The 22,613-nt window shown below is 61.1% G+C and overlaps 1 protein-coding gene across 14 annotated transcripts in view; it reads right to left on the bottom strand.

Moving 5' to 3' along the window:
- The window catches only part of ABLIM2 (actin binding LIM protein family member 2), a 110,096-nt gene that overhangs the window by 61,357 nt on the left and 26,126 nt on the right, over window positions 1-22,613 (bottom strand). For all 14 annotated transcript variants that reach the window (XM_066385492.1, XM_066385494.1, XM_066385489.1 and 11 more), the window contains exon 2: window positions 6,444-6,587. In XM_066385492.1, coding sequence (XP_066241589.1) covers window positions 6,444-6,587 — 144 coding nt within the window. The remainder of the gene's footprint in view (window positions 1-6,443; window positions 6,588-22,613) is intronic.

Genomic DNA, 22,613 nt, shown 5'->3' with positions numbered 1-22,613 from the left:
GAAATGCAGCACAAAGGAGCTAGCGTGACGTACGCCCCGAGTCGTGGGGGGGGACCCTGTCCAGGCTGTGCCTGTGCTGATGTCACTCACCCCAGAGGCCAGAGGCCAGGCCAGTTCGAAACCTCTTCACACCCTCCCGAGAGTGAAAACCTGCAGCTGAATCTGCCTCATGACACAGGCAGACAGATGTCCCCGGTGGGAGAATGGGCTATCTGGGGCCTGACTGGGTCACTACTGTCCTTTTCTGCAAACCCTGTCTGTAACAATTAGGCCCTTGAGCAGGAGAATGGCCTGGGGACACCCTGACTGCACCTGGCTGTGTTTCTGTTCTTGGTAAGGGTGTGAGGGCGCTGACATTCTCTGGAGGACCCGGATGGGAAGGCAGACCTCGCTCCCCACCAGTACACACGAGTCCCCATCACGGAGTTGCCAGGACAGGGAACGACGGCCTTCCTGCCACACCTGCCCCACGAGCCGGCCTGGCAGGGGCCACCTCGTCCCGGTTACACCGCTACCGGTCGGACTGTGACCGCCCACGTTCACAGAGGTCAGGGCCGGGCAGTCGAACCCAGACCTCTGCCTGCTACAAATAAAAGTCCAAGTTCACTCATAACTTTACAACCCTAATCAAGACCGTGGCTTGTTGTTACATTCTATTTAGCCAATTGGATCAGCCCAGACTAACGGGGGTCGGAGGGGCAGCTGTGGGTGACCTGAGGGTCAGCCCTTGGCACTCACTGTGGTCACTTATGAGAAACGGTCAGGGGGGCGGGCAGTGGTGGGATGGTGCTTCCTGGAAGAGCACTTGGCACTGACTCGAAAGAATGTGAAAACCGTTTTCACCCTTTGACCCAGTGATCTCTAGTTGGAGGAAGTGACCAGGACTACCCATGGATGGCCTGTCCCTCATGCTGGCTGCAGTGTCACAAATGGATCCTGTGGTAAATGATCACTGGGCTTCAGAGACAGGCAGCCTGGGTCGGAGTCCTCACGCCGGCTCTCCCCGGCTGTGTGACCTTGGGCAGGTCACTTACCCTCTCTGAGCCTGAGTTCTCCTCTGTTAAATAGGGTTCACCATGCTCATCTGGCTCGGCTGTTGTAAGAAATCACAGAGGTGAGGTTTGGGGAAGCGATTAGCCGGGTGCCGGGCTGGCATCAACACGAATGTCCGAAAGCAGAGTGGGGGGCAGTCCGCGTGGGCCGTGCACGAAGGGGAGCGCGGGCAGATGCGAGACGCACGGCGAGGAGCTTCTCCGATGGAGGCCGCCATCTTCGGTCCTCGAGGTGAACAGTTCAGGCTCAGACGTGGGCACACAGCACGGTGCTCAGTTAAGACAGTACAAAGGCCAACTTGCCGGGCTGCAAACCTCAATACTGACGGCAGTTCCCGGGGGCGATCGGGTGCTTCTGTGTGGTGGGTGGGGGCATTACTACACAAAGCAAAGCAGAGGACGCGGGGGGTTCGCGTGTTGCGTGGGAGAGAGCGGGCTCAGGGCGGGCAGGGCTGTACCGCCCAGGTCCTTCCTGACCTCCGCCTCGGCCGCGCCACCTGAAATAACAGGCCACGTCATCGGAGAGTCCCTCCTGCCGAGATGTTCCACAGCTGTGCCCGTGGTCCCGGGTCCTGCCGTGATGTTCCACAGCTGTGCCCGCGGTCCCGGGTCCTGCCGTGATGTTCCACAGCTGTGCCCGCGGTCCCGGTTCCTGCCGAGATGTTCCACAGCTGTGCCCGCGGTCCCGGTTCCTGCCGTGATGTTCCACAGCTGTGCCCGCGGTCCCGGTTCCTGCCGAGATGTTCCACAGCTGTGCCCGCGGTCCCGGGTCCTGCCGAGATGTTCCACAGCTGTGCCCGCGGTCCCGGGTCCTGCCGTGATGTTCCACAGCTGTGCCCGCGGTCCCGGGTCCTGCCGTGATGTTCCACAGCTGTGCCCGCGGTCCCGGGTCCTGCCGTGATGTTCCACAGCTGTGCCCGCGGTCCCGGGTCCTGCCGTGATGTTCCACAGCTGTGCCCGCGGTCCCGGGTCCTGCCGTGATGTTCCACAGCTGTGCCAGCGATCCCGGGTCCTGGCACGCCCTCAGGGGTCAGGCTGTGCAGAGCGACCTGTGCCCCGGCCGGGGGTGACACATCTGTCTGGAGCTCTGCTTTGTCCCCGAGGCCCTTGGTGGGTCTCCCATAAAGGCCCTGGGAACATCCCAGAAGGTGAGTGTGCAGGCATTTTTCACGGTGGCCTTGTGGACCCAGAGTGGCTCTGGGCCCGGCTCCCTGCAGTCTCCAGATGGAGGTGTCCCTGTGGACACCCCGCCCACCATTACCAGGTCACAGGAGGCAGGTGGGCTCACCTGCAGTCTCCAGATGGAGGTGTCCCTGTGGACCCCCCGCCCACCGTTACCAGGTTACAGGAGGCAGGTGGGCTCATCTGCAGTCTCCAGATGGAGGTGTCCCTGTGGACACCCCGCCCACCGTCACCAGGTCACAGGAGGCAGGTGGGCTCACCTGCAGTCTCCAGATGGAGGTGTCCCTGTGGACACCCCGCCCACCGTCACCAGGTCACAGGAGGCAGGTGGGCTCACCTGCAGTCTCCAGATGGAGGTGTCCCTGTGGACACCCCGCCCACCGTTACCAGGTCACAGGAGGCAGGTGGGCTCACCTTCAGTCTCCAGATGGAGGTGTCCCTGTGGACACCCCGCCCACCGTCACCAGGTCACAGGAGGCAGGTGGGCTCACCTGCAGTCTCCAGATGGAGGTGTCCCTGTGGACACCCCGCCCACCGTCACCAGGTCACAGGAGGCAGGTAGGCTCACCTCCCCGACAGGCCGGCTCCCCTCCCTCCTGCCTCCTGGGCTCCTCTATAGACCTGGATGTGCTCCACACCCGCATCTACGCTCTCCCTTCCCTCAGTCCTCACTCAAAGGTCCCTCCTCCAGGAAGCCCTCCCTGATAACGCCCGACACCCCGAACCCCGCCTTCGTCTTGCTCCTTTCTTCCCTTCCCTAGCACTTTCCAGCACGTGCTAGAATGCACTTCCACGTCCTGTCCTGTCCAGTGCTGACCGTCTGTCTCCCCGCTCTGGGATGCCACCTCCGCGGGGACAGGGATGTCTGTGTCATTCATGGATGCACCCTCAGCACCCAGAGCATGCCTGCACATAGTCGGTGCCCAGTAAATAGCGGCTGATGGAAACAAGGCTGACATGTGTCCAAGGTCCGCTGAGCTGGGGCAGCAGCGGTGGGATTGGAACGCAGAGCCTCAGGCGTCCCAGCCTCGGCGTGGGTCAGGATGATGATGCCATCTCGTTCACAGAGGTCCCCGGGTAAACCGAGGCACGTCCAGCAAGTGCCACTGTGGCAGGATCAGAATCGATCGGCACAACCGTCCTCTGCACCAGCAGACCTGCTCTGATTTACTGGCAACATGCCCTCCGGGGACGGACACGACCATCAGTCACCACCCTCCTGTTCCTCTTTGCCAGTGGGGGTGGACAGATGACCCAGTTCTGGCCAGTGAATCATACTGGAGGTCAGCGGGGACCTCGGGGAAAGGGTTCTCCTCCCCGATCAAAAGGAGCGTCCTGCAGGGAGAGAGCCCCTCACCCCGTGCGCCTCCCTTCCCCAGGGCTGAGTGTCACCCTGTGAGGATGCGATGCTTGGCGCTCCCGCAGCTACTCTGAGACCCTGAGGGAGGCATGCTGCCGTGCACAGGCTGAGGGGCGAGAGCATGGGGGGGGCGTGGAGAAAGAACCTGGCTCTCTGATGACCTTGTTGAGCCATCAAATTAACCGACTCTGGGGCGAGGGGCTACCCCCAGGCTTCCTGCGAAGGTGACAGGTGTCCCTGGGGCTAAGACCCGCTGGGTTGGGCGTTCTTCTCCATTCCTCCAAAGGCACCTTCGCTGACTCATGACAGCCCGCACGAAAGACCGACCCAGGACCGGGAAGTTCTCAAGCCTAACGCTCGCAGGAAATCCCAGCCGTTCAGTTCCTTCCTCTGCAGGTGAAGCAAGATGCCCCCCACGGAGGTGAACCTCAGAGGACGACGACGTGGCCGCCCCGGTGGCACTGTGGGGAGGGGCGCATCTGGGGCAGTCCCCACCTCCGACCAAACCCCACGGGTCAAACCAGGTGACGACTCAGTTCTAGGAGTCCCGGCCTTTGATTGTGTTGCCGAGACCTGAGCTTACAGGAGCCCTTTTAAATACAACGGGTGTTTCCTCCCTGTCTTCCAAAATAAGCTTTTTGCAAAGAGCCACCTCACGGATTGTGCTTTTCAGCAATGCAGCCAATGGGCCTTTCTGGAGAGAAGAGGAGATTAAACCAGACAAACTGCGCGGTGGCCTGGGAGCCCTGGGGGAGGGGAAGGGACACTCCGGGCAGGGCGGGCGCCAACCAGGGCCGCGGCCACCTTCTCCAGGGAATGGTCTCCCTAGCGCGGACACAGCCCCTTCATCCTGGAGCCCACAGGGCGGTGGACATGGCGTCACAAGCGCAGGCACCCTGGTCTGGGGGGCACTGAGGGTCCCCATGCTCCCGGCACCGCCTGTGGGGGCTCCACCTCTTCCCAGAACAGACGCTTCCCAGGCTGTGCCCGGGGAATGTCCCTCGCCTCTCCCACCAGCCCCCAGGCCCCCTCCTGGGGTGCCCCAGTCCTGACATCCCCCTCGTCAGGACTCCGGCAGCTTCTGTGAGGGCAGCGGGAATGAGCCGGGCTGCTGACCCGTGGGGGACTCCTGGGTCCAGAAAATTCAGAGGCATCAAGGGACCCTCAGTGTTGTCCCTGACGGCCACCCGGCCCAGAGCTGGAGTCACAGTACCTCTGAGGGCGGGGACGGGTTTGGGGACCCAGGGCACGCCCGCTCCTGCCAGGAATGGCACCGCCCCCACAGGGCCCAGAGGTGAACGTCTCTGGTAGTGCCCATCACCTTCCCTCAGTCAAAGCCCCACCCCGCCACCAGCCACCCTAGTGTCTGCCCCGCTGTGCTCGGACCCCTCCAAGGCCACCAGACACCAGGGCCACCTCCGGACCCTCCCCGGGCGACGCAGAGGAATCATGGCCAGTGGCTCTCAAGATTTATTTTTTCCCAAACAGTAGGACCACACGGTCTTCACAGGGTGCCTGCCGCTGACTGGGGGCTGCAGGCAGAGGTCCCGGGGTGGGGCTCACCTGCTGCCTCTCCCTCCCACTCTGCTGCACTCAGCAGTCCCGCCCTGACCGCCTCCCATGCACACACAGGCCTAGACCACACACCCTGGACAGTAGCGTGCCGGCCCTGCTCCCCGCAGAAGTAAATAGTGTCCCTAGCACGGCTAATACAATTCCCTCAAAACTGTGTACCCTGTGGGCTTGGGCTCCGTGGCACGTGGCCTTCATCTGCCCACCCCTTCCCCCAAGTGTTCCTGCTCAGATATTTTTCTTTTTTATGTATTTTTCTGAAGTATGAAGCAGGGAGGCAGAGAGACAGAATCCCTCATGCGCCCGACTGGGATCCACCCGGCACGCCCACCAGGGGGCGATGCTCTGCCCATCTGGGGCGTCACTCTGTTGCCACCAGAGCCATTCTAGCACCTGAGGCAGAGGCCATGGAGCCATCCTCAGCACCCAGGCCAACTTTGCTCCAATGGAGCCCTGGCTGCGGGAGGGGAAGAGAGACAGAGAGGAAGGAGAGGGGGAGGGGTGAAGAAGCAGATGGGTGCTTCTCTTGTGTGCCCTGGCCGTTTATCGAACCCGGGACTTCCACACGCAGGGCCGATGCTCTACCACTGAGCCAACCGGCCAGGGCCTTCATGCTCATATTTTTAGGAAGCTAAATGTGAATACACGTGCTCACCAGAAGCGCGTTAACTTCAGCACAAGGAGGGAGGGAGGGGGCGGCTTGCGTGAACTGCCTGGATGGCGGGACGCTTCGCAATTTTTTCTTTTCTTTTATTTTTTTATTTTATCTCATCTCTTTGATTATTATTTGAATTTGGTATATCACATTACTCTTTTACAATCAGGGAAAATAAAGGGCCATTTTCTCTTGGAAAGGATGGTAATGTTCTCATCCTGCTCTGAGTGGGGGGCCCCCGAGTGTGGCCCGGTGCAGGCCCGTGGGCAGCACACAGTGGAGCGCATACCACCAACACTGGCCACTTGCTCTGGTTCTGGGGCCCCAGTGGCCACAGTTGCTCTGGCCCTGGATCTGAGGCCCCGGACACTGGGCGCACCGTGTGAGGACAGTCCTTGGAGCCTGGCCCCCGTCCTCCATCCCGCCCCACGCGAGCGGATTCCTCTGTCACACCAGCATGACACGGGCCCCACAGAAAAGGTCACGTTGCTGTATGAAGGCTCTGGACTCCGGACTCTCCCAGATTTCAGATCTGAGGGGCCCCCCTGTGGCCACGCTGCTCTGGCCCCCGAGTCGCAGCGGGAGGCCCCTCGCATGCTTGCTCGCACGCACGCACACTCACCTTTGCACACGAAGCACTTGATGTGGAAATACTTGCTCTGGACGCGCAGCACCTCCCCCTTGCACACGTCCCCGCAGGTGGTGCACAGGATGGCCGAGCCCGGCGGCTTCTCCAGCGCGCTGTGGGCGGCCTGCGGCTCCGACACTGTCGGGGGAAAGGAGCGGCGTTAGTGGGCGGGGGGTCAGGCATAGGGGCGCTGACCGCAATGGTGCGAGGACCGGTGGGAATCGAATCACGTGATCACCACCCCCCATGAGGGGCTCCTGCTCCCTGTCCCTGCGGGCACACCTGCAGTGACGAGCAGATCGCTACCCCCTCCCCAAGGGTGGCCTTTCCCCGGCAGCCTTGACCTGGCACAAGCCAGGCCCTCAGAACACCCCACACACACAGACCGCCGCCACCCCAGTGAGCTGGGCAGCCCGGTGCAGCCGGGAGACTGAGTCCTTTCAAATGCAGGCACTCTGGCCACCGTCCCTCTGTAAGCGTCCTCAGAGTCCCTCTGTGTCCGGGGACACTGCCCTGGATATCATTGCTGTCCCCCAGCCACAGCCTAAGATGTGTACGGAGGCACCGGAAACCCACGTAGGGACGGGTCAGGGTGGACGGTTAGGGGCTGCTGAGGTTGGGGGGGGGGCACCGTGCCCTGCACCCTCCAAACGCACCGAGAGAGGCCAGCGGTGGGACGTGGGCCCAGGGAGCGCCCTTTAAGGAGCTGCCGCCAGCGGTGCAGACAGTGGGCAGCAGTGACAACCCACAGGACACAGCCAGGGCCGGGGGGGCCCGGGGCTGGGGACCAGCCCTCCCCCAGCGGAGTCACTTGCCGCGCGAGGGGCATCTGGTTGGATGGCGGAGCTGCAGGCCGCACAAGGGACCCCAGCGGGCTGGACCAAACGCATGAAATAATAAACTACCTTTCGGTATATCTTTTTTTATACTTAAAACGGTCATTAGGGCAGAGAACTGGTTGTTAAATTATGTGAATCCCACCACTGGATACCCCGTCTTGCTGCTGCCCCAGCAGCCGGCTCCAGGCTCCACCAGGGCCCCTGGGCCCCAGTGTCTCCATCAGGAAGCTCCCCACCCACCCCTGCCTGCCTTGGGGTCTCCGCCAATGCAGGTGACGGCGGCCAGCCCCCTGCTGCAGCCGGCTCTGCGTGAAGAGCCGTTGCTTTTTCCTGTGGGCTCCTCGCTGAGCTCCACACCTGATGCCGCCCTCTGTTTTGGTCTGGGTCCCCCTGACTCAAGGCTGAGACAAGGATGGGGCACCCAGGTGGCAAGAAGGGGTGAGGGGTTGGGGGTCTGGCAGGGAGAGGGCGGAGTCACTGACAGGCACACCACTGAGCTGGCTACCGCTGTGGGCCAGCGGGCCACCCCTCGGGGCCTCCACGGAATCCTCCCTCATCGCCCACACGGTGCTTCAGAAGAAAGGGGCTGGGGCACTGACCCTACCTCCTGCCCTCTGGGAGGGGGCACCCCAAAGGCAGAACCCCGCCTCCCCTTTCTGGGCTGCGTGGTGCCTGGGCTGGGTGAGTCCGGGGTCAGCAGGAGCTCAAGGAACAGCAGCCAGGGGAGCTCCGGGGCACCGAGTTGGGACGTCTGCAGGTGCAGGCGGCGGCCCACCTGGCTGCCGGAACCACAGGTGGGCCCAGCGGAGGTGGGCAGGCCCGGCCGACACCTGCCACGCTCCGGTCGGCATTTAGGCATATTCATACACATACACGCACACACAGATACATACATACATACACACACACGCACACACAGATACATACATACATACACACACGCACACACAGATACATACATACACACACATGCACACACACACACACGCACACACCCCTGCTGAACACCAGCACTGACGGAGCACCAGGCCCGGCAGGTCTCCCGTCCCCACTGTGAAACTGAGGGGGCAGGTCCCAGACAGAGGACATTCCTCCAGCCGGTTCCCCCCAGATCCCCACCTCCCGACAGTCCCCAGTGCGGCAGAGCAGGGCTCCTGTCCTCCCTGCAGTCCCTGCCCTCGGCTGGTGGCACAGAGGGACCAGGGCCAGGCCGGGGAGCAGGTCTTCCTGGAAGGAGGGCTCTGAATGCCCCACAGGGAGTGGGGTGCCAGCTGTCTGGGGACGAGAAGCCGCTCTGCCTGGGGAAGCAGGTGCAGGAAGGGTGACAAGTGGCACCTGGCCTGGGGCCAGCCTGCCTCACGTTCCCAGAGGAGCCAGGACACCAAGCAGCAAGCTGGCGGAGCTGGGCCTGCGCCCAGGAGTGACGGTGGCATTTCCGGCTCGGGGTTAAATGTCAAAAGCATTCGATGCCCCCTCCTCGTCCTTTTCCCTGTAGAATCACTGCAGCAACCATCACATGGATTATTTCACACACTTGATGGGAAGAGGCAGAAAGTGAAGGTGTCCCGGGCTCGAACTGAAGACGCCCAGGGAGGAAGAAGCGGTTGAGATCGAGGTCTGAAACCTCGGGCCGCCAGTGCCAGCTCACACTGCGCACAGCCTGGCTGCCCGGGGCTCACGCGGGGCTGACGGAGTCCCAGTCCGAGGTCAAGTCGAGATCGCAGGGGTAGGGGCAGAGACCATCTACACGGTCATCTTCTCGTCTGTCTGTGAGGCACACAAAGGACGACACGCCATCGTCTCTCCACAAGTGCACGAGGCATGTCCTTACACTGCCGGAAACTGGCCCAAATCCAGTGTGAGGGAGCCTCAAACCACCCCCACGGGTGGGCGGGGGGTACGGGGGGTCAGTGTCAGAGTCCTGGGGGCAATACAGGCTGCGAGGTCAGGTGCTGAGGGTGCAACCCTAGACCCACCTCCGACATGCTGGGACCCAGAACTCCCAGACTTCCACCCTCCGCACACATCCCCTCTCCAGACCATGGACAAAAATGTGCCGACCCAGGGGCCAGCAAACCCTAAGTGTGCAATACACACAACAGCCATTTTCCCCGTTCAAGATCTCACAGCCTGAATCTCCAGCTCCCTGGTTACCAGAGCTATATTTGGGTTCGTGGGGAGCTGCTTTAAGTCACCGCTTTGGGGAGGACCAGCTCCACCCACCTGGAGCATCCTTGAGGCTCCTGGGCCTCTGTGCCAGGGAGAGCCGTGTGCTGCCCTCTGGCGGTAGGAAGTAGACACTGCACCGGTGTCTTCTGCAGGTACCACCCGCAGGTAGGGGACCTTGCTAGCTCACCCCTGTCCCCCCACCTGCCCACTTGGCCCTGGGGTCACGTATGTGAATCTCGTCAATGTGTAGCATGGGTCTTCTACCCATAAGATGGACTCAGTCCTCCTGCAGCTGCTCGGTTGAGGAGAGGCCAACCATGCACAAGGTGCTTTGCTAAGGGCACCGCTCCTCACGGCAGCCAGCAAAGTAAGTGTTGTCACTACTGCTGCCGCCGAGCGAACCAGGCCCACAGAGGTGGCCCCGCTGGCACACGGTCGCGGCAAGGACGATCAGGGCCTGTGCGTGACAATGCCCAGGGTTTCCTCCGTGCAGCCCCAGGGCAGCATGGGCCGGTTCTGGCCACAGGTCATGTCTGCTGTGCGGACGTAACAGAAAAGAAGTGATGCTAAGGAAACTTAAATGCACGCTACTAAGAGACAGAAGCCAATCTGAAAAGGCTGCAGCCTGTAGGACTCCAACCACATGACGTTATAAAGAGGCGAAACTATGGAGACAGTGGGAAGATCAGTGGTTGTCACAGCTGGGAGTGGGGAGGCAGGGGGGGATGAATGGGCAGAGCATGGGACTTTTAGGGCAGTGAAACCAGTCTGCACGTGTCCTGTCACTTGACACATGTCCAAGCTTACAGACTGTACAACACCAAGAGTGAGCACTCTCCTCAACTTCGGTTAATAACAATGTACCAGAATGGGTTAATAACAATGTACCAGGATGGGTTAATAACAATGTACCAGGATGCATTGATAACAATGCATGAGAATGGGTTAATAACAATGTATCAGAATGGGTTAATAACAATGTACCAGAATGGGTTAATAACAATGTACTAAGATGCATTGATAACAATGCATGAGATTGGGTTAATAACAATGTAGCAGAATTGGTTAATAACAATGTACTAAGATGCACTGATAACAATGTACCAGAATGGGTTAATAACAATGTACTAAGATGCACTGATAACAATGTACCAGAATGGGTTAATAACAATGTACTAAGATGCACTGATAACAATGTACCAGAATGGATTAATAACAATGTGCTAAGATGCACTGATAACAATGTACCAGAATGGATTAATAACAATGTGCTAAGATGCACTGATAACAATGTACCAGAATGGGTTAATAACAATGTGCTAAGATGCACTGATAACAATGTACCAGAATGGGTTAATAACAATGTACTAAGATGCACTGATAACAATGTACCAGAATGGGTTAATAACAATGTACTAAGATGCATTGATAACAATGTACCAGAATGGGTTAATAACAATGTGCTAAGATGCATTGATAACAATGTACCAGAATGGGTTAATAACAATGTGCTAAGATGCACTGATAACAATGTACCAGAATGGATTAATAACAATGTGCTAAGATGCACTGATAACAATGTACCAGAATGGATTAATAACAATGTGCTAAGATGCACTGATAACAATGTACCAGAATGGATTAATAACAATGTGCTAAGATGCACTGATAACAATGTACCAGAATGGGTTAATAACAATGTGCTAAGATGCATTGATAACAATGTAGCAGAATGGATTAATAACAATGTGCTAAGATGCACTGATAACAATGTACCAGAATGGGTTAATAACAATGTGCTAAGATGCATTGATAACAATGTAGCAGAATGGATTAATAACAATGTGCTAAGATGCACTGATAACAATGTAGCAGAATAGGTTAATAACAATGTACTAAGATGCATTGATAACAATGTAGCAGAATGGGTTAATAACAACGTACTAAGATGCACTGATAACAATGTACCAGAATGGGTTAATAACAATGTACTAAGATGCATCGTAAGCACCACACCAATGCAGTATGCTAACAATGAGGAAACGGGTTTGAGATGGGCATACAGGGGAACTCTCCGCTTTCTGGTCAACGTTTCTATAAAACAAAAACTGCTCTAAGAAAGAAAGTGTTAAAATTACTGAGAGAGAGAGAGCAGGAGAGGGAGAAACTACCACATTCCCAGAGCTGTGCACCGAAACAGCAGGTCGTTTCATTATAATTTCAAGATTGGCTTTAATATTTGGTTTAACGAGTCCCTCACTGTGATAATAACACAAGACATACACTCAAGTGGTAAGGATCAATCACACAAGGGCTGTGACTATTTAATCCCTGTGATCATGAAACCCCAATACCGGGGAGCCCTGCTGGGAATCAAAATAATTATTATTATTATTGGGAACATCAACACATAAGGCTCACACTGGCAATGGAGGGGCACGGTTTGCTCATTGACTTGAGGGCCAGCCGACCTGGCAATCGCTGTGGTCCCTCCCCTGCGACTGACCCCACCAGGTGTGGGGGATTCCTCTCTGCCACCAGGAACGGGTCCTGGAGGAGCTGAGACACAGTTTGGGCCCACTGTCCAGGGGCCGCTGGGTGACCTTGGAGAGCTGACTGAACTCTGAGAAACCTGTCTTTGCATCTGTGCAATGGAGCCTGGTCTCCCTCAGCATTGCTCAGAGTCTGTGGCATTAGAGAGAGCACCTGGTGGGTGCCTGACAGGTGTGAACAACAGCGGAGCCTCTCCAGGTCTCGACGGCACACCTGCAACTTGGGCTCTCAGGAAGGGGAGCGGGCACACCCAGAGGTTCCCAGAGGGCGACAGCTTTGCTCACACGGTAGCCTCATCAGTTGCCTGGGACCTGCCTGCACGCTTTGGCCCAGCTTGGTGTGAGGGCAGGGAGGGTGCCTGGGAAGAGACAGCCCCTCTGATCCCAGCTGCACCCTCCCCTTGGGCAGGTCTCGCATGACCACCAGGAGTCTCAGTGTCCCCCTTTATAAAATGGGGACAAGTATTGCCAAACACAGGACCCTTGTGCAGATCAGAGGAGAGGACACGTGTGAAGCTGGCAACCCAGCTGGGCGCCCACTGCATTGTGGGGGTGCAGGAGGCAGTCACTGCCACACGGGGGCTATGGGTGACGCATCTGCTCCCTCCAGACCTCTCCTGTGGTGACCTCCAGGTGGGCAGGGCTCTCTGCACCCCAGCCATGCCCAGTTCTGATGTTCTGAGTGGTGCAGACCCAGACCCAGCCCCGGGCCTCACTGGCCCTTGGCTGGGAAAGCAGGAATGGTGACTGAACCCTCCAAACTGCTGATGTCAGCGACCTCAAGCCTCGGCTCCATCGTCCCTCCTGCTGGGAGGACCTCCAGAACACTGGTGAGCATGTCAACAGCTTGTTGGGTTTTGTTGTAGTTGTTTTTGAGAGAGAGAGAGAGAGAGAGAGACAAGAAGGGAGAGAGATGAGAAGCATCAACGCATAGTTGCATCACTGTAGTTACTCATTGACAGCTTCTCACATGTACCTTGATGAAGGTGGGGGCTCCAGCTAAAGCAGCAACACCACGTTCACGCCGGTGACCCCACGCTCACGCTGGTGTGCCTGCGCTCAGGCCGGCAACCTCTGGGTTTCAAACCTGGGACCCCAGGGTCCCAGGTCAACTCTCTATCCAGTGCGCCACCACCGGTCACTCTTGTTGGTTTCTTTACTCTGCTAACTCGGACCTCAGAGTCCTCTCTGTCCAGTGAGCTGGGGGAGCACGAGTCCGATCCGTGTCCCCACCAAACTGCTTCTCACTCCTCATCCCTCCATTGACACAGACCCGTCCACGGGGATTCACCAGCCTGCCATTCAAGACGCCACAGCCAAATCCCGACGTCTCCTCCGGTCATCAGAGCGGGAGCCAGCTGTCACCTCGCTCTCCCAGGTGACGTGATCCGTGCTCCAGCCGCAGAGCACCTGTCCCAACCTCTGCTGTGCCCTGAGCCACGGGAAAAGCACTACAACCCCGTGACTTCATTCTGAAGGCCAAGTGCACTCAACTCCAAACACTGAGAAAACAAAGCCACTCTTACCATTCACTCCTTCACTCACCCAACAAATGTCTGAGGATCTACTGCGCGCCCGGAATCTGTCTTGGCCCTGGGGGTGCCCCAGGGACAACGGACCCAGTGCTTCCCTGCACGTTCTCTCATTTGGCCCATTCCCCACCCCAGGGGAACGGTCTGTCACTCCACAGTGAGGACACTGAGGTGTGCAGATGGCTGAGGGCTCGCCTGGGGTCCCAGCTCAGGTGTGTCTGAGGCCCGGCTCACCTGAGCCACCTGCATCTGCAAGTCCCGAGCCACCTGCATCTGCAAGTCCCGAGCCACCTGCTTCTGCAAGTCCCGAGCCACCTGCATCTGCAAGTCCCGAGCCACCTGCTTCTGCAAGTCCCGAGCCACCTGCATCTGCAAGTCCCAAGCCAGGCGCTTGTTCAACAAACGGGACAAAGGAGCCTGTCTGTGGGCAGTGTGGGGGGCAGGTGTACAACTGGCCACCAGGCCAGTGTGGTGGGCGGCAGGATAGGGGACACTTCCCAGACAGCAAAGCAGACGTCACCCATGATCCTTGGGGATGTCCCCACCGTCTGTCTCCTCTTTTGTCAGCAACACACTTTAGTTCTGTCCTTTCTCCGAGGGGTCAGCGAGCGCTGTGTCCGAGCAGGCGTTCCTGGCTTGGCCAACAGCGGCCCGTCCAGCTTGTCTCCCAGGGTTTGACCTGGAAGTAAATCCCTCGACGTCAGGTGGGGGAGCCCCTGCCCCATCAGCAGGAGGATTCTGTAGAGCCTCCACTCTGCTGTTTGTATTGTGCAAACTTCACGGCAGTTCGACTGATGAATGAGCTATGAGACCACATGCATGTCCACTCCTGAGAACCCTGTACACCCAGAGCGGGTCCGGGATACACTATTGTCGCCTTGTCCAGGCCCTTCTGTGTAACCATGACGATGAGCAGGTAACGATGGAGGGGGAGGCACTGGGCTGTGGGCAGGTATGGCTGGCAGATGCAGTGTGTAGTCAGGGAGGGCTTTTAGGAGGAGGTGACATGTGGTGGGCAGACACCTTCCGGGACAGCAGCAAGGTCACGTCATGGTGCTCATTTCCATCACAGCACTGACCACGCTGGGTGGCCCTTGTCCACTGGCTTGTCTGCCACCCCTGGCCTGAAGCCCAGGACCAGTGGTCAGGCCTGAGAAGCACGTCTCCCATTGGCAGGCTCTGGGTCGGAGAGCAGAGCCGAGGGCTCCGTCCTGAGCATCACACTCACACCGCGTGGCCGTGAGCACCCGTGCAGCCGTGTGCCCTCAAGCCTGGGCATTCTGGCCGTGCCGTCAGCGGCACAGGGGAGGCGCCCTGCACTCCCACACGCCCGGTCAGGCTGCCCCCTCACCGGGTCCGCGCCCACCCTCAGCACACTGCGCAGGTCGGGTCTGAGGCGGGAGTGGGTCACGTGTCGGAAGTGTTGGAAGCCCCACCCTCAGCACACTGCGCAGGTCAGGTCTGAGGCGGGAGTGGGTCACGTGTCGGAAGCCCCACCCTCAGCACACTGCGCAGGTCAGGTCTGAGGCGGGAGTGGGTCACGTGTCGGAAGCCCCACCCTCAGCACACTGCGCAGGTCGAGTCTGAGGCGGGAGTGGGTCACGTGTTGGAAGCCCCACCCTCAGCACACTGCGCAGGTCAGGTCTGAGGCGGGAGTGGGTCACGTGTAGGAAACCACACCCTCAGCACACTGCGCAGGTCAGGTCTGAGGCGGGAGTGGGTCACGTGTAGGAAACCACACCCTCAGCACACTGCGCAGGTCGGGTCTGAGGCGGGAGTGGGTCACGTGTTGGAAACCACACCTTCAGCACACTGCGCAGGTCGGGTCTGAGGCGGGAGTGGGTCACGTGTAGGAAACCACACCCTCAGCACACTGCGCAGGTCGGGTCTGAGGCGGGAGTAGGTCACGTGTTGGAAACCACACCCTCAGCACACTGCGCAGGTCGGGTCTGAGGCGGGAGTGGGTCACGTGTAGGAAACCACACCAACCGCAAGCGAGCGCTTGTCTTTGAACCTACTGAGGGCGGATGCTAATCTGAACCCAGAACCTGGAGCTGGGACCCGGAGCTGCCCCTGGCCAGCCTCTCTCTCCACGACGGCCACCTTGACCCGGCGAGCGGCCAGGGGGCCGTGCTGCCGTCGGACCCTCAAGCACGTCCTCCACCCTGCGAGGACAGAATGGGGACGCCCCAGCCCCGTCGAGCTCCGGCGGACACGGGTCTGAGGGTGAGGCCGACACTGTCCCGCCCCCAGCGGCTCACACAGGAGGTGGAGATGGGGGACAGACTGGGGCACATCCCCCACCCGGAATTCATTACACCGACGCCCCACGACCAGGCACAGGGACGTCCCTCCCGGGACCCGGACCTACCCTGTCTCAGTAACATGATCAAGTCAACCTGCAGGGACCCGCTGGGATGCTCCTCCCTGGGAAGATGCTCCCTCGCCACACCCGGAGTCACCTGCTACCCCGGAACTGACCCGCACCCCAGTAACCTCCTGGCAGTGACCTGCTACCCCAGAACTGACCCGCACCCCAGTAACCTCCTGGCAGTGACCTGCTGCCCCGGAACTGACCCGCACCCCAGTAACCTCCTGGCAGTGACCTGCTGTCCTGGAACTGACCCGCACCCCAGTAACCTCCTGGCAGTGACCTGCTGTCCTGGAACTGACCCGCACCCCAGTAACCTCCTGGCAGTGACCTGCCGCCCCGGAACTGACCCGCACCCCAGTAACCTCCTGGCAGTGACCTGCCGCCCCGGAACTGACCCGCACCCCAGTAACCTCCTGGCAGTGACCTGCCGCCCCGGAACTGACCCGCACCCCAGTAACCTCCTGGCAGTGACCTGCCGCCCCGGAACTGACCCGCACCCCAGTAACCTCCTGGCAGTGACCTGCTGCCCCGGAACTGACCCGCACCCCAGTAACCTCCTGGCAGTGACCTGCCGCCCCGGAACTGACCCGCACCCCAGTAACCTCCTGGCAGTGACCTGCCGTCCCGGAACTGACCCGCACCCCAGTAACCTCCTGGCAGTGACCTGCCGCCCCGGAACTGACCCGCACCCCAGTAACCTCCTGGCAGTGACCTGCCGCCCCGGAACTGACCCGCACCCCAGTAACCTCCTGGCAGTGACCTGCCGCCCCGGAACTGACCCGCACCCCAGTAACCTCCTGGCAGTGACCTGCCGCCCCGGAACTGACCCGCACCCCAGTAACCTCCTGGCAGTGACCTGCCGCCCCGGAACTGACCCGCACCCCAGTAACCTCCTGGCAGTGACCTGCCGCCCCGGAACTGACCCGCACCCCAGTAACCTCCTGGCAGTGACCTGCCGCCCCGGAACTGACCCGCACCCCAGTAACCTCCTGGCAGTGACCTGCCGCCCCGGAACTGACCCGCACCCCAGTAACCTCCTGGCAGTGACCTGCCGCCCCGGAACTGACCCGCACCCCAGTAACCTCCTGGCAGTGACCTGCCGCCCCGGAACTGACCCGCACCCCAGTAACCTCCTGGCAGTGACCTGCCGCCCCGGAACTGACCCGCACCCCAGTAACCTCCTGGCAGTGACCTGCCGCCCCGGAACTGACCCGCACCCCAGTAACCTCCTGGCAGTGACCTGCCGCCCCGGAACTGACCCGCACCCCAGTAACCTCCTGGCAGTGACCTGCCGCCCCGGAACTGACCCGCACCCCAGTAACCTCCTGGCAGTGACCTGCCGCCCCGGAACTGACCCGCACCCCAGTAACCTCCTGGCAGTGACCTGCCGTCCCGGAACTGACCCGCACCCCAGTAACCTCCTGGCAGTGACCTGCCGCCCCGGAACTGACCCGCACCCCAGTAACCTCCTGGCAGTGACCTGCCGCCCCGGAACTGACCCGCACCCCAGTAACCTCCTGGCAGTGACCTGCCGCCCCGGAACTGACCCGCACCCCAGTAACCTCCTGGCAGTGACCTGCCGCCCCGGAACTGACCCGCACCCCAGTAACCTCCTGGCAGTGACCTGCCGTCCCGGAACTGACCCGCACCCCAGTAACCTCCTGGCAGTGACCTGCCGCCACGGAACTGACCCGCACCCCAGTAACCTCCTGGCAGTGACCTGCCGCCCCGGAACTGACCCGCACCCCAGTAACCTCCTGGCAGTGACCTGCCGCCCCGGAACTGACCCGCACCCCAGTAACCTCCTGGCAGTGACCTGCCGCCCCGGAACTGACCCGCACCCCAGTAACCTCCTGGCAGTGACCTGCCGCCCCGGAACTGACCCGCACCCCAGTAACCTCCTGGCAGTGACCTGCCGCCCCGGAACTGACCCGCACCCCAGTAACCTCCTGGCAGTGACCTGCCGCCCCGGAACTGACCCGCACCCCAGTAACCTCCTGGCAGTGACCTGCCGCCCCGGAACTGACCCGCACCCCAGTAACCTCCTGGCAGTGACCTGCCGCCCCGGAACTGACCCGCACCCCAGTAACCTCCTGGCAGTGACCTGCCGCCCCGGAACTGACCCGCACCCCAGTAACCTCCTGGCAGTGACCTGCCGTCCCGGAACTGACCCGCACCCCAGTAACCTCCTGGCAGTGACCTGCCGCCCCGGAACTGACCCGCACCCCAGTAACCTCTTGGCAGTGACCTGCCGCCCCGGAACTGACCCGCACCCCAGTAACCTCCTGGCAGTGACCTGCTACCCCGGAACTGACCTGCTACCCCAGAACTGACCCGCACCCCAGTAACCTCCTGGCAGTGACCTGCTGCCCCGGAACTGACCCGCACCCCAGTAACCTCCTGGCAGTGACCTGCTACCCCGGAACTGACCTGCTACCCCGGAACTGACCCGCACCCCAGTAACCTCCTGGCAGTGACCTGCTGCCCCGGAACTGACCCGCACCCCAGTAACCTCCTGGCAGTGACCTGCTGTCCTGGAACTGACCCGCACCCCAGTAACCTCCTGGCAGTGACCTGCTACCCCGGAACTGACCCGCACCCCAGTAACCTCCTGGCAGTGACCTGCTGCCCCGGAACTGACCCGCACCCCAGTAACCTCCTGGCAGTGACCTGCTACCCCGGAACTGACCCGCACCCCAGTAACCTCCTGGCAGTGACCTGCTGTCCTGGAACTGACCCGCACCCCAGTAACCTCCTGGCAGTGACCTGCTGTCCTGGAACTGACCCGCACCCCAGTAACCTCCTGGCAGTGACCTACCCCGGAACTGACCCGCACCCCAGTAACCTCCTGGCAGTGACCTGCCGTCCTGGAACTGACCCGCACCCCAGTAACCTCCTGGCAGTGACCTGCCGCCCCGGAACTGACCCGCACCCCAGTAACCTCCTGGCAGTGACCTGCCGCCCCGGAACTGACCCGCACCCCAGTAACCTCCTGGCAGTGACCTGCTGTCCCGGAACTGACCCGCACCCCAGTAACCTCCTGGCAGTGACCTGCCGCCCCGGAACTGACCCGCACCCCAGTAACCTCTTGGCAGTGACCTGCTGCCCCGGAACTGACCCGCACCCCAGTAACCTCCTGGCAGTGACCTGCTACCCCGGAACTGACCTGCTACCCCGGAACTGACCCGCACCCCAGTAACCTCCTGGCAGTGACCTGCTGCCCCGGAACTGACCCGCACCCCAGTAACCTCCTGGCAGTGACCTGCTACCCCGGAACTGACCTGCTACCCCGGAACTGACCCGCACCCCAGTAACCTCTTGGCAGTGACCTGCTGCCCCGGAACTGACTCATTACCTTGCAAGAGATTCGCTACCTCAGAGGTGACCTGCCCACCGGATGTGACCTGTGACCCTGGAAGTAACTCACTACCCGAGACGTGACCTGCTGCTCCGGGTCAGGACCTTCCCCGGAGCGCCCCGGCCCTCTGCCGATTCCCCACGAGCACAGTCTCCGGTCTCCCCTGGGGAGCTGACTGTGCTTGTCTGGGTCCTTGACCGGCACCAAGGTCAGACTGCGACTCCCCAAGGTCAGCCATCGGCTCCGCTCTATCCCGAGGGCCTAAGAATTGGACGCGGGGCTTGAGCACAAGTCTGGGCAGACAGAACTGCGCATGTGAGGACGCCTTACGCGGGCCGTCCCGGGCTCCATGACAGGAGGATGGCAGAATGTCTCCAGCGGCAACCGACGACGCCAAGCTGGGTGAGCCGTCTTGAGTGCATCTTCCGCTTAGGGAGTTTTCAGTTGACGGTGGGTTTATCGGGAGGTGACCCCACAGCCAGTCGGGGAGCATCTGCATTCTCTAGCCGGCCGACTGCCCCTGCGCCCGTCGGCACCCGTGTCAGCCTGGACCTTGGTCTCCTGGGGTCCCGACCCCCTTGCCCAGCTCAGGGACGGCCAGAGGGCGGCAGGAGTGGCTGCAGGTGGAGGAGCTGACCCCCAGATCGCTGCACCGAACGTCCTGCTCCCACTGTCCACTCCGAAGGAGCGGCAGGCTGCCCACCCCGGCAGCTCCATGTGGCCCCCGGAGGCCCAGCACGCGGCTCAGGGCCTGGCGCCTCGCGGGTGTGGGGTCACTGGGGTGCGTCAGCCCGCGTCACACAGAACTGCAGCCCTGCTGGACACGAGTCTATGTCCCCTCCTGCAGCACGCACCGGCCGCATGCACGCGGTTCCCCACGCGGCCTCCGCTCCTCCTGGACGTCCATCCCCGCACCTGTCTCTCTGCTGGGAGGACGGTGACACGGCAGGGCTGACGTGTGGCGGGGCTCAGCAGGGGTGAGTGTGTGCATCTGGGGGGAAGTGGGGGGCAGAGCTGGGAGACACATGGCGGTGAGCAGCCCCCCGGAAGAGCAGGCTGGCCATGAGGCTCCGGGCAGACCTCAGCGCGAGCTGCTGACAATTCCTGGGACCTTCGGGTTTCCGGCAGCTGGGCCGGGCGCCCTCCCACCCGCCTCCCCGGAGTGTGTTATTTCATCCCCGGAAGAGCAGCCCGTCCTGGCCGAAGAGGCATCAGAGGATCTCGTGGGTGGCATTCCGGAAGGTTGGGGATTAGCAGGCAACAGCCAACCCCCAGCCCAACCCCACCCCCGCACACAGGGAAAACTACCCACACCTGGCAAGTCTGTGGCCAGGCCAGGACCGGGCTCAGGGCTCTGCGTTCCCAGGCCTGTTCTTGTTCCCCGTGTCACGCTGCCATTGGCCGGGGTGGCCACCGCTGGGTCAACAAGTGACCTCATCTGGGTCTTCAACATATGCCCAGAGCTCGGCACACAGCAGATGCCCAGTAAATGTTCCTTAAGTCCAATGGGCAGCAGGAAATGCATTTAGTGGCCCGAGCACTGTACAGTGCCAGCAGGGGGATAATCAATAACCTCTGGGACATGGTCACCGTCCACTTCCTGTGTCCGGGCTCTGCCAGGCGCTGCACTCGGCGATTTCCACCGATAGCCTGGGTCACAGAGCAGGAAATGGGCAAAGAGCACAGCTAGGACTTGAACCTGGGCCACAGGCTCCCCACCCACACACACACCTCCATCAACTCCCACTGAGAGGTCTGTGGGCTGAGCCAGTCCGGCCAGGGCCCCACCCCGGCCATCTGCTGTAGGACACCCCCAGGAAGGGAGCTCGTCGGGCTGAAGGCCCTGCCAATATGCCCCCCAGTGTGCACTGACCGCTCAGAGTCCCAGCTGCCCCCTTCCTGCCCAGGCCTTTGAAGATGGGGCTGCAGACTTGACCCCCAGACACCACCTGCCTGGTTGGGGGGCGGGGGGCTCGCTGGCCCCCTGGGTAACGCCAGCCAGTCTAAACACCCTGGATAAGTCCTTGGCTTTGAATCCAGCCAGGGTGGCAGGGGTCATCAAACCTTTTATAAAAACCGCCCACTTCTGCAGTGCTGGTCAACCTGGTCCCTACCGCCCACTAGTGGGCGGTCCAGCTTTTATGGTGGGCCAATCGCAGCGCTGTTTGGTTGCACGGTAGGGACCAGGTTGACCAGCACTGCAAAAGTAGGTGGTTTTTATAAAAAGTTTAAAGACCCCTGGAGGGTCCTGGAGGTCAGAACCCTCCCTTTGACCTCTTCTCCCACCCCATCTCCTAGGAGGGACACCAGACACTGTCCAGAGGTGCCTGACACTTTTAGTCCAAGTATCCAGCTCACGTCACACAACTGGGGACTCTCTTGACCGTCTCACAGTCCTGCAAAAGGTGCTCGGTATATGCGTTTTAAACAATAACGGCTTTTCTTTAATCCTTTTTTAAACTTCCCCATGCCACACCTCTCCTTCTCCTCGGAAAGACGCACACGCCAATGGTTTCAGTGTATTCAGAGTTGTGTCATGATCACCATCAATGGTGGGACATTTCCATCACTCCCACCCCCCAAGCCACCCCCGTGCCCGTGCCCGTCCCTCCGCACCGCTCCTCCGCCCCGTGCCCGTCCCTCCGCACCGCTCCTCCGCCCCCGTGCCCGTCCCTCCGCACCGCTCCTCCGCCCCGTGCCCGTCCCTCCGCACCGCTCCTCCGCCCCCGTGCCCGTCCCTCCGCACCGCTCCTCCGCCCCGTGCCCGTCCCTCCGCACCGCTCCTCCGCCCCGTGCCCGTCCCTCCGCACCGCTCCTCCGCCCCCGGCCCCGTGCCCGTCCCTCCGCACCGCTCCTCCGCCCTGTGCCCCGTGCCCGTCCCTCCGCACCGCTCCTCCGCCCCCGTGCCCGTCCCTCCGCACCGCTCCTCCACCCCCGTGCCCATGCCCGTCCCTCTGCACCGTTCCTCCGGCCCCGTGCCCGTCCCTCCGCACCGCTCCTCCACCCCCGGCCCGGTGCCCGTCCCTCTGCACCGCTCCTCCACCCCCGTGCCCATGCCTGTCCCTCTGCACGGCTCCTCCGCCCCCGTGCCCATGCCCGTCCCTCTGCACCGCTCCTCCGGCCTGGTCACTGAGCGCCCACTTGCTCCCTGTGGATCTGCCTCTTCCGGACGCTTCACAGACATGGGCTCTCAGAAGACGTGGTCTCTGGCATCCGGCTTCGTCCACCGAGCATCCCGTCCTCCCACCCACGCCGCAGCATGTGCCCGACCCCGCTCCTTTGTGTGGCCGAATAACATTCCGTGTGTGGACGTGCCCCGTGGACCCACCCATCAGTCAAA

Source organism: Saccopteryx leptura, chromosome 5 (assembly GCF_036850995.1).
Source record: "Saccopteryx leptura isolate mSacLep1 chromosome 5, mSacLep1_pri_phased_curated, whole genome shotgun sequence".
Taxonomy (NCBI): Eukaryota; Metazoa; Chordata; class Mammalia; order Chiroptera; family Emballonuridae; genus Saccopteryx; species Saccopteryx leptura.
The sequence above is the reverse complement of the archived record's forward strand: the minus strand, read 5'-3'. Positions and strand labels throughout refer to the sequence as shown.